Source organism: Panthera uncia, chromosome D1 (assembly GCF_023721935.1).
Source record: "Panthera uncia isolate 11264 chromosome D1, Puncia_PCG_1.0, whole genome shotgun sequence".
NCBI classification, from domain to species: Eukaryota; Metazoa; Chordata; class Mammalia; order Carnivora; family Felidae; genus Panthera; species Panthera uncia.
Window position 1 is genome coordinate 11283345 of NC_064808.1, and position 12238 is coordinate 11295582.

A 12238-nucleotide genomic window follows, 5' to 3' on the forward strand; every position below is an offset into this window, starting at 1 on the left:
AAATATATATTAAATGGTATTAAATGGTAAGAAATAACAATGATCGGTGTTTGGAAAGGAACCTTGAATTCTTAGGCAATCGCTGAAATTGAACAGGAAAACACGAAGGCAAGGTTGGTGACTGCCTAGAGGCACCGTACTGAGGAACTGCCTATCGGAGGAAGGAACTAAAACCCAGACGCTTCTGAAATGATTTGCATCTGAGACTTGGGGCCTGGGAAGGAGACAGGGGGAAATACACGGGGGGGGTGGCATTTGTGAGCAGACCTTTTCGAGTGAGAGAGGCTTGGGATCAGGTGCTCCCTGTTCTGCAACTTTCTTGCTGCAGAACTTGGACAAGTCATATCACCTCTGTGGGTCTAATATCTTCCTTTTGCAAAATGAGGTCAACCAGAATTACTTTCCACTCAAGTTGCTGGCACTAAAGTAAATCATTCGTGTAAAGCCTTTAGCCTGGTGCCTCGAATTAATTTAAGTGTGTATTTAAGCGTATATTACTTCAAGAGTTAAGTTAAAAAATTTTTAGTGAACTCCACGTCTGTAGGTGTCTGGACCCAAGGCTAATGTCAGCCCAGAAGACACTGTTCCAGACAGTTCTAAAATGAAAAGGCCCACCGATCAGCTATGGGTCTTTCTGCCCACTGGTGCTCATTGGGCTGCAGACCCTGGGACAATCACCATAATCAAATTAATTAACATTTATAGAACTTCACCCAGCACCTTCTGTTTCTCCACATGTACCGAGTTGTCGTGAGAATAAATGTGATACACACAAAACCTGGCTGAGGGTAAATGCTCAATAAGTTTTATTTCACAGTTGAGAAAGCAGACTGACAAACCCTAACTAATCTGAAGCCATACAGCTAAGAAGTGACCGCCTGGACGCTTTGATGCCAAATCCGGAGCTCCTTCTACGACACGCTTGCCTCTGTTCCTGCCACAGAAGCTGATCTGTCAGGGGAACATTTGCCCGGCAGTTAATATTGGAAAAACGGGCCCCAATATGCACTCTGTGCAGTTGCTTTACCCCACCCTGCAAAATGTAAGTGACTTGTGCAAAACAAACAAACAAACAAACAAAACAAAAAAAAAAAACAAAACAAAAAAAAACGAACAAAGACTGATAAGTCTTTGGATTTTCCAAAGATATTTACTCCACTCATCAAGTGTGTGTTGTGCCTGGAATGTACAGAATTCAACAGATGCTAGCAAATAAGACAGACATGGTCCCTGCTCTTTTTTGCCCTGGATCCTCGAAAATCTAGTCCTATAAAGTAGGTCAACCCACTTGGCAGATACAAAAAACAAGCAAACAAACAAACAAAAAAAAAACTGAGGACGAGGAAGTTGGAACCGAAAGGTAGACACTGGAACCAGAGATGAATGTGTTTATTCGACAAATACTTGTTGGGTGTTTTTTATTTGCTAGGTGCTTGGCGAGGCACTGACTGCACAGAAGTGGATTTCACAGATAAAAACGCCTCCTCTCGTGTAGTTTACCTTTTAGTTTGTGAGAATTAGACAATATCACATATGTAGCACATCGTGCATCGGATGGTGACAAGTATGACATAGAATAATAAATCTGAAAGTGGAGGTGGGAAGTTCGGGTGCAATTCGAAGTAGGGTTGTCTGGGAAAGTCTCCCCCAGTTGGTGGAAGTTGAGGATAGACAGAAAGGACAGAGAAACGAAGGAATGACGTACTTGGCAAGAGTCCCTCTAGGGCCTTCCACGAGACTTTGACCTGCTCAGGGCTTTCACAACCGCCTCCTTTACCTCCTTATTCCTCAGGCTATAGATGAAGGGGTTCAGCATGGGGGTCACCACTGTGTAGAGCACTGACACCGCTCGGTCCTCCTCCGAGGACTGGCCCGAGTTGCCTCGGAGGTACATGAAGATGAGAGTGCCGAAGAAGAGTGACACGGCCGTGAGGTGGGAGGCACACGTGGAGAAGGTCTTGGCCCGGCCTCCCGCGGAGGGGATCCTCATGATGGCCACGATGATAAACACGTAGGACACCAAGATCACCAATACACAAAGAGGCATGACAAAAATGGCAAACACAATAATGACCACCTCCTGGGTGTAGCTGTCCCCACAGGTCAGCTTTAACAGGGGAGGGAGATCACAGAAAATAAAGTCGATCTCATTGGTTCCACAGAAGGAGAGGGTGAAGGCTGTGACCGTCCGAACAAAGGCACTGGAGAAACCAGCCGCATAAGCTGCAGCCAGTAAGCCCCAGCGGGCCTTCTCGGTCATGACGGTGACATAAAGCAGGGGCCGGCACACGGCCACGTAGCGGTCATAAGCCATGATTGCCAGGAGGTAGCAGTCGATGGAAGCAAAGAAGGTGAAAAGGAAGAACTGAGCAGCACAGCGTGTGTAGGACAGAACTGCCCCACGCTCCAGCAGCATGGCCAGCATCTGGGGGACCGTGACGGACGAGTAGCAGATGTCCACGAAGGAAAGGTGGCCAAGGAAGAAGTACATCGGGGTGTGAAGCCGGCCATCCACACGGATCAGGATGACCATTCCCGTGTTCCCCAGCAGAGTGAGGAGATAGAAACTCAAAAACACCAGGAAGAGAGGGAGCCCCCACTCGGGATGCTCTGGGAACGCAGTGAGGAAGAACTCGGTCACTACAGTGTCATTCCTCCCAGCCATCCATCCGGCGGTTTACCTGCGAGGATGGACAAGAGCCAGGTGAGGGGACCCTGAAGACACGCGCAAGTCATTTCCAGCAAGAAGGCTTTAAATTGGGTGTCTGGCGGGAGGCACTGGACTTGAACAAACCTTGCAATTTAAGTGGAAATGGACAAATACAGAGCTCACTAGAAGAGAAAACTGATGAACGCCTCTCTTACACTAAGAAGGGACAGCAAGTGCTTATCTGACTTCCAAGTCAGCCCTTGTATTTGCAACTCTGTCTCCAATTAGCTGTTTGATCTTATACAAGGCACTTAACCTCTCTGAACCTCAGTTTCCTCCTCTGCCAGAAGGGGATCATAATATCTGCCCTACTTAAGAGATAAAGTTAATGCATAGATTAAAACAGATGCAAAAGTGTACAGGAAAGCTAAAAGCACTCGGCATATATATAGTAGCTATTTAAAATTGTAAATGAATGTTTTAAGGAAGGAAAATTTATATTCTATTGAACAAAGGAGCATGAAAAAAAAAAAGCACATTAGCAATCAGCAATGGACTCTGACTGTAGGAAGGAAGATTTCTATTCTCAGTCTAAAAGCAGGCATGTTTAACAAATAGCTGTTACCCTAATTAGGGTTGGCTGCCTGGCTTATTAAGGGGTTTTCATTTGTTGCTTTTTGTAAGTACTAGCAATAACCTTGGAATCAAAACAACAAACATAAGCTCTTTTCAGCACCTAACAAAACTCCATAAGCATTGTTTGGTTGTTCACACAGTCCTGGAAAACGCAGTAGTTTGCTCATAGACAAGCATCCAAATTAGAAAGCAGAAATACTTCTGCAGTCTGGTATCTAAGCGCTGTTGGTGGGATCTCAGCTAAGGGATTTGGAATCTTTAGGGTTCTAAAGCAGGGCTGTAAAGGAGGACTTCGATCCTGTTTCATTCCCTGATGCACCAGCAGCCAGGCCAATACTGAGCTGATCCATTAGGGAAAATAACAAAGAACAGAAATTAGATCTGGCAGCCATGGGAGCTGCCAATGCAGAAGAGACCTGTGTTCTGATTCATCCACACAAGATGCATGACCCTAAGCAAGTCATTTTTCCCCTCTGGACTTCAATTACCCTGTCTTCGTTCCCTTTCACTAAACAACAATACAGCATGAGTCCATAATCATAGCAACTCAGGGGTGGTGAGGTGGCTTCCAGACCTCTATGTCTGCTCTCACTTCATGGAGCCCCTCTCTTTCTTCTCACCTTTGACAAAACAATAAATCCCTGACTCTGGAGCTTCCTGGGACTGTCTTCAGACTCGGACGGCATAGCAGGGTTAGGGCACCAGCCTCTCTCCCTGAGCTTCTGATCCACCAGTAGACCTTGGCTGACAGTGCTCCCTATATTCACTGTCCCAGCATCATGCCTGAATTGGTCCCCAAGGGGAGTCTCCAGGGAGGGGCAATTTATCTTCATGTGACTTCTAACGAGGTGTCTAATATCTTTGAGGATTTCTCTGTGATTTCAAACTCCAAAAGCCCCATCTCCTGTCCTGCCATCACTCAGCAGCATCTGACAAGGCTCGTTCCTGGTCTTGCCTCATTTCTGCCTTGTACCAAAAGGAATGTACTTTTTTGAAGTTTTCCTGTATCTCTATTGGGAATTTTGTCAAGGGCTTTGCCTACTGCCACTCTAGGCAGCTCTGACCGTTTTTGGAAGCACAAGCCTTTGTTCCCCGATGCCAAGACATGCTGAAATCGGCAATTCTGAAATTTCGCCATTTGGCAGAAAGAGAATTGTGCAAATGGCGAGTCACGAGGTGTATGTGAGTCGTGAACAGACTTCTACCAGGCAAACCGAACAAATTCTTAGCGGTGATCGATCTCTCCTCCAGAGTGCTGGTTCTCAAACTGGTTCTCCTGGTGCATAAGAATGGCCCAGGGAATTTATTTAAAACATGAATACTATCATCCTACCTCCAGAGATTCTGATACAGTTCTTTTGTCATGGGGTGCAGACATCTACCTTAGTTTTTTTTTTTTTCTTCAAGTTTATTTATTTATTTATTTTGAGAGAGAGACAGAGAGTACATGAGCAGAGGAGGGGCAGCGAGAGGGAAAGAGACAGAATCCCAAGCAGGCTCCATCCCCTCAGGGCAGAGCCTGATGCGGGGCTCGAACGCACGAACCGTGAGATCATGACCTGAGCAGAAATCAAGAGCCGGACGCTTAATGGACTGAGCCCCCCAGGTGCCCCAACACCTTTCTTGTTAACAGGCTTCCCAGGTGGGCCCAGGGAGGAAAAGAGGTATACTGTTCTCACAAGTTTGGAAATCACTGCATACTGTATTTTCCGTGTGGAAACTCATATCGCCTAGCAGTGTATTAAACGATCTATGAGGTCCTGTAATTAAGAGGCCTTGTCACCTTTCGTAGCCCACCATTTCCCCCAAATATTTGACCACAAAACCTCTTTTTCAGTGAAAGCAGATTAGCATCCTGCAGAGTCAGAGCTCCCAGGGATGGGTGTGCCTGAGGCAGTACAGCTCTGAAAAAGCTCAGCAATTGACCAAATGCCAAACAGCCAAGCCATAATCATTCCAAGAAAAGGCATCTCCTGATGACTCACCATCTCGAAATCTGGCTCCTTTAAGTCTGTGCAGACTGGCTTGCCCAAAAGCAATTGCTCCTACTGTGAAAGGGATTGGTAGGGGGTCAGGCAGGGAGTAAAATCCCTCCAGATCGGTCCCTCAGGAGCTTTTTAAAAAAAGACTTTTCCTTCAGTCCCGAAGAGGGTCCAGTGGCTGAGCATCTTCAGAAACAATAGTGATTCCACTAGTTCTGCTTCAGAAACAATAGTGATTCCACCTCACTCCATCCCCATTGTGATGGCTGCCGAGACCATCAGAAGCCCACTTTCAGGAAGCTCTGGTAGAATTTTAAACCATTATCAGGTAATTATTCAGACAATTCAGTCATCATGAGGCCAGCCCCAGAAAGAAAGCAGAATGAAGCTCAAAAGTTATGGACCAAAATTTCACATTTGTGAGTAGTGGAGCCTATACGGCTACAGTGAAGGGAGGTTAGAGGTTTGTTTCTAGAACTACTGATTTGACCGACATTTGTTTCCCGATCTAGAGATTCAGGGCATGGCGGTGGCTAAGCCAACATGTGATAGGGATATCCAATAGAATAATAGCAAAGACCACATAAGCTGTTTCCTATATGCCTATATTCTAAGATGATAGAGGATGACAAATGATGCTGCTGATGCTGATAGATGATAGATAGATAGATAGATAGATGTATTAGTTGACTGAATCCACAAAACAACCTTATGAGTTAGGTACTATTATTGGCCCCATTTTAAGGGGATGAGAACATGTAGGCACAGACAGTTGGAGTGGATTACCAATGGTGCCAAAGTGAGGGGCAGAGCTAGGATTTGAGCCTGAGCAGCCTGGCTCCAGAATGCACACGCTGAACTCCTGTACTCTATTGCAAACCCTCGTGCGGATGTCTCTGGACCCCTATATTTGGGAATAGTTGGTGAGTTCTGCCTTCTACATCTCTACTTTCTTTCTAACCTTTTAAAAAGAAGGGACAGGGCTTGGAGATGGGACCTACATGGCAGAGTGAGGAGACTGTGGTAGAAAATTCTTGGGGTACTTGTCCAGGCCGTTGCTCCTTCTAAAAGGTATTACTCACAGCCACGGAGGAAGGATGGACTCAGCATCGCCCTCAGCCCCCTCTGGCCTCACCCTTCTAAGCACAGATAATTGGAGGAGGAGAAAGCTCAACCTGAGTTGATTGCCAGGGTTAATCCTCTCTTCTTTCAAAAGGCTCTTTTCTTGAACTAAAGTGGATATCTGTTCCTTGTAGCCAAGGAATCCTGCCTCGTAGTCTGGAGGAAGCATTAGGAAGGACAGTAGGTTTTGGTGTAAGGAGGATATATCCTCAGCTCTCACCCTGGGATCCATCTCTGTTATCATCCCCCATCCATACGTGGATGGATCTCACGCCAGTTCAAGGTTGAGGACTGTCTAGGGCCCTTAAATTGGCTTTGGAAGCATTTATCCTGATGTTACAGTTCATCATTGGTGTCCCAATCCTCCCTTTACATATTACAGAACTGCCGGATTTTTAGAGGCTCCCATAAGATGCTAGAACTACAGGGGACATTAGAAGCCAAATGACTTCTTTCCAATTCGCAGGCAGACAGGCCGTAGTCCCCAAATAGGAAGACAGTCAGTGGTTGGATCAGTTCACTTGATTCCCAATGCATAATTTAAGGCCAAACAGGTTAACTGGCACCTTACCCAGTGGCCCCTTACTTCCCCCAAATACAGAGGAGGCCCAAACAGAAGATGACCAGATAATCAAGTGAATGCTTCTTGATTCAGTTCTAATTCTTAAAAATGCGTATCTGCCCTTTCTCCCCGCCAAATTCTGTCAGGGGTTTGCAGCCTGAGACAAGCTTCTTCCACTATTTCCTTTATAAGTTGTCTTGAAGTTTTCTTAGAGCTTCTATATCTGAACTTCCCCAAATGATGGAGCCAGAGGACTTTAGGGATCCAGTCCAGCTCCTCACAAGTGTGGAGAATGAAATCCTAAAACAAGAATACTTCCAGTCTCTGGGGCTTCTTGATGAGGTCTTCTTAGTCATGAGTGACAAAAGCCCAGCATCCAACGTGACTGGAACACACAGATGAATTCACCCCAAGACTCTCAAAACCTCAGGAAATTCAGGGAAGGGTGCAGCCAGAACTTAGGGACAACTGGACCTGGTAACGCTCATGACATCAGGAATTTTTCTATTGTCCATGACTGTCTGTGAATATCAGCTTTGGTCTTTCCACAAAGTAGAAAAACAAAGGGCCTCTGGTTGTGTCCACACCTCACATGCCCCAGCCTTCCCACCACAAAAAAGATGACAATCACCTTTTCTCATACCAAGTTAAAAGAAAAATTCCAAGAAAGGTCTCGGAGGTCATATGGCCAAGGGACAAGGCGCCTACCTCAGGGCCAGTCGGTGGAGCCCAAAAAGATGTGGAAATGCCCATGTGAACTCAGGGTCAGATTCCCAGACGAGAAGGGATGCTAGTTTGGGAACACGAAAGAAGAGATTTTTACCACACTAAGATCAGGAGACTCCGAGAAATTCCTGCGGCCCCTGGGCTTCGGGGGATCTCTCAGAGGTGGTGACTAAGCAGTGACTCGGGGAAGCAAGAGGCAGCACAGCTGGAAGCAGATGTGTCCGGCGCTGGTGTATAAGCCTTCAGGTTTCCATCCTGCCTGCAGATCTAACTGCCATCAACAAGGCATTGGAAAGACAAGTTTTGTTTGGGAATGTCTTTAAGCTTTATGGCCGACCACCTATAAGAAGTAAGGGAGATGGTTCATTTTCAGAAATACCAAATGAAAGCTGTGCTGTCTAGTTAACAGCAAGTTTGCAACCTATTGGAAATATGGATGAACTACCCTCCCCCCCAACAATGGAGTCCCGGGGTGCCTGGGTGGCTCAGTCGGTTAAGCATCTGACTTCAGCTCAGGCCATGATCTGACGGTTCATGAGTTCGAGTCCCGTGTCAGGCTCTGTGCTGACAGCTCAGAGCCTGGAACCTGCTTCGGATTCTTTGCCTCCCTCTTTCTCTGCTCCTCCCCCACCCCTTCTCTGTCTCTCAAAAATAAATAAGTGTTAAAAAAAACTTTTTTTAAAACCAAAAAACAAACAAAAAAAAACAATGGAGTACCGAACCCTTAGACACTTCACTTCCTGGTTCTTCTTCCCCTCTCCGTTTCTCCGGCTTATTTTCATGGGCTTTGCAATGAGCATGAGCCAAAGAGCAAAGGGAAGAAGGACTGAAAGTCTCTACGTCACCTCAGGGAATGTACATTTGTTCCAATCAGACTACTCCTTGCCTTGTATGGGCATAGGCGACGTCCAGGTAAGGCTGTAACTTCTGTAGTACTCAGCCAATGAGGAAACGGGGGCGGGACTTCATGCTAGGAGATAAATTGTCTGCTGTAACTGCCCCAGGTGTGCCTGTCCATCAGACACCTGCTCTCACAGGAACGTTGATTAAAGCCTCACTCCACTGTACTCTGAGTTTCTGCATCCCTCCTTCGATTGGGTCGGTGGACTCATTTCTCACACCATGTAAGCTTTATGCTGGACCACCTATGAGAAGGGAAATGATTCACTTTCAGAAATACCAAATGAAAAAGTGTTCAGAGTTCATCTCAGGCCACTCCAGCTTCCTTGACCTGAGCACTCATTCCCATACTTCTCTGTCACCTAGACTTGGGCACTCATTTGTCCTAACCCAGGCTGGACAAAGCGGCTGACAATGCATAATGGGGTCCTCTTCTCAAACAATTTACACTTTCACAGAGTTAAGGCCCAGTCATATAGAATGCCAGACCACAAAGGGACTCTTAGAATTCTCTTCTTCTAGCCTTTCCCCAGTTTTTTCAGGTGGAAAAACTTGAGGTACAGAATTGGGAACTCCCTTAAGGAAGGACATGCCACTGGTTAGTGTCAGTCACCACCCAGCCTTCTTTCCATCACCCGAAGGTCCCCAGAAAAGAAAGCCACACAAAGTGATTTCCAGCAAAGGAACTGAAAACAAAGAAAGGGGTTTTGAGAGGGAATCGGGCCCCTTTTTGACACCTTACAAGTCATGCCTTATTGCTCCTGTCCTACCTGCCTCTGGAAGAGCTGTGGCCTTTCTTCCCCCACCTCCTGGACTGGGAAGTGTGGTCCCCAGGACTCCCCTTTCGGGGCTGGGGCAAAAAATGTGAGGAGTGTGTCCAGAACCCAGCAGAGAGGCCATGATACCAATAAGTCCATTCTTTGATAGCTCCTGGAGGACCTGGCTTACGGTATTAGAGTTCTCCTTGGAGGAAACTACCTGAGAAGGGTGAGGGGGAACATCCAGCTGAGTGCCAGGCATGAGACCAGGAGCATTTGGGTAGGGTGTTATACTCACTACCCACTTCTTGAGTTGGATATCCAAGGTTATCTGCCCAGAAGACCTTTTTTTTATTCTCCTTTTAGGTATTACAGCCACATTCAAGACTGTCCCACAGATGGTATTTTCTGGTCTAAATAGCCTAGTGTTCCCTATGCATATTTTAATGATTAATCCTCAACTATGTATTTTCTATTAAAATGGGACTTTTAAAATTAAAATAACTAGGAGCACTTGGGTGGCTCCGTTGGTTAGGGGGCCGACTTCGGCTCAGGTCATGGTCTCATGGTTCATGAGTTCGAGCCCCGCGTCGGGATCTCTGCTGACAGCTCAGAACCTGGAGCCTGCTTCAGATTCTGTGTCTTCCTCTCTCTGGCTCTCCCCGCTCCTGCTTTCTCTCTTTCTCACAAAGAATAAACAAACATTAAAAATATTAAATAATAAAAAGAATCACAGTTTGCTTTATTTTAATGACTTCCACACAAGATATAGCAAGATGTAAGGAAATACTAATACCTATTTATAACCAGGTAACCTTCATATTATCAACATTCTTTAAAAATACTTAACTTGAGGTGCCTGGGTGGCTCAGTCAGTTAAGCGTCCAACTCTTGGTTTCGATTCAGGTCATAATCTCAAGGTTTCATGAGTTCGAGCCCTGCATTGGGCTCTGCGCAGTCAGCACAGAGCCTGCTTGGGATTCTCTCTCTCACTCTCTCTGTCTTCTCTTCCCCCACTTGTGCTGTCTCTGTATCTCTCAAAATAAATAAATAAAACTTAAAAAGATTTTTTTTTAATATGTAATTTGGGATACCAGGTGGCTCAGCTGGTTAAGCATCCGACTCTTGATTTCGGCTCAGGTCATGATCTCACGGTTCATGAGATCGAGCCCCACATTGGGCTCTGTACTGACAGTGTGGAGCCTGCTTGGGATTCTCTCTTTCCCTCTGTCTTTACCCCTCCCTTGCACACACATGCACGTTCTCTCTCTCTCTCAAAATAAATAAATGAACTTAAAAAAAACTAATTTAACCATGTCTGCCCTTCCATACGTAAGTGGATACCTTAGGACATTTTTCTTAACTTTCCCTTAACTCTCTCTATAGAGGACAAGTCCCATATACAACACTGGGGCTCTGTGGCCACTAGTCCCTAGAGACAGCTCAGTTGGCCCCTTCTTCTTAAACAGCAACCTTAACTGCCTGCTTAGAATCTCATCAGAAAGAGCATAAGTTGTCTCCTTAGACCTAGCAGCTCATTCTCTTAGCAGTTCCTTTCAATTCATGGTGTGCTCCCTGCCTTCTGGAAGATTCCAAGAGAGCAAACAGCTCTTTGGTGCACTGCTCTCACTCACACAGACCCAATGGTGTCTCTTCAATCAGGAGGTAACTTCACATGACCAATCGGAGATTTCTAGCTCCTTTCTTAGCTTTTGCCTTTTGCCACTACCTGTAACACAGTCAACACGGGAGCTATTTATTAACTGTCCGTCTTTTGGAGCTATGCATTTTCAACCTGGGTTTTAAGAACCAGACAAGCCACTATTGAATGGATCTAGTATTTCTTATGATGATTATAACATGCATTTTAAATAATCTTGTCTTTTAGAAATACACATAATGTCTTTGGAGATTTTAATGTGTTTTATTTTACTGTAGGTGAGCTTAAATTTAGTATCCTTTGTACTCGTTCTCCCTGAATCTTTGACCGGTCCTCCAGCTGCTTCTTCCAATTTAAAATCCCATTACTGGTATTCTTCACCTTTCAAAATTTCGCGTTGCCCCACTTTACTTTTATGAAAGACCTGTATTCGCACCTGCTTTTGCTACTTGAAAGACATTCAAAGCGGATCTTCACGTTTACAAAAAAAAATGACAAAAGGTGACAATAGCGTTCAGCATGCACCTCGAACATGGAGAGTGGCCCTGCCACGATCCCTCCCCAGGAACCACACTCGGCCTCTCAGCATCAAGCCGCCACAGCTCCGAACAATGTCTGTGAGCATCTGTGCTTTGTCTCGATTTATTTTGTGCATCTGTTAGCAAGATGTGTCCTAAGGTATCAGAAAAGCCCAAGAGAGGTTATTTTGGGCTTGCTGAGAATGCTGAAAATTTTTTTCCGTATAAATTAATGGTAATTTTTTTCTTTGCTTTATGCTGTTTTGGCTTAAGAAAGATTTCATAGGAAGCCTCTGCTCTCGGATAGCAGGGCAAAGCTGTACTGCAATTCAGGGGGTGACACAGCATTCTGGAATCATGCCCTGTTTGTAAGATACTGTCAGCCTCCCTCTTCTCTCCCACGATGGTTTACATCATTCGTACACCTGGGATCTTGGTTTTTATTTAATCCAAGGGACAGGGAGAAAATAATTTTAATTCCAGGAATAAAGATCACATAAAAACAGAAAATGAAGGGTTGGGTGGCCTGTTCCCTTCTAGTGCCTTGCATTTGACTGAGACACCTGTAAGTTAGAGAAGTGAGGATCAAGAACCAACAGACTCTGGAAGTCTTCGGACCCAGGTTGAGCTGCTGCAGACACAGCGACCCGGTACGGGAGAACCTTCTTGCCCACCTGTGTATGGAATAGAGCAAGGCTCTGCCTCCCTGAAGTCAAAAACTGTA

General features: G+C 45.6%; 1 protein-coding gene across 1 annotated transcript; it reads right to left on the reverse strand.

Moving 5' to 3' along the window:
• Positions 1-1549: 1549 nt before the first annotated feature.
• On the reverse strand, positions 1550-2665 carry LOC125915755 (olfactory receptor 9Q2-like). Its single transcript, XM_049621747.1, has one exon. It carries the CDS (start codon positions 2663-2665, stop codon positions 1721-1723), a length of 945 nt encoding a protein of 314 aa, XP_049477704.1. The 3' UTR covers positions 1550-1720.
• Positions 2666-12238: the final 9573 nt, after the last annotated feature.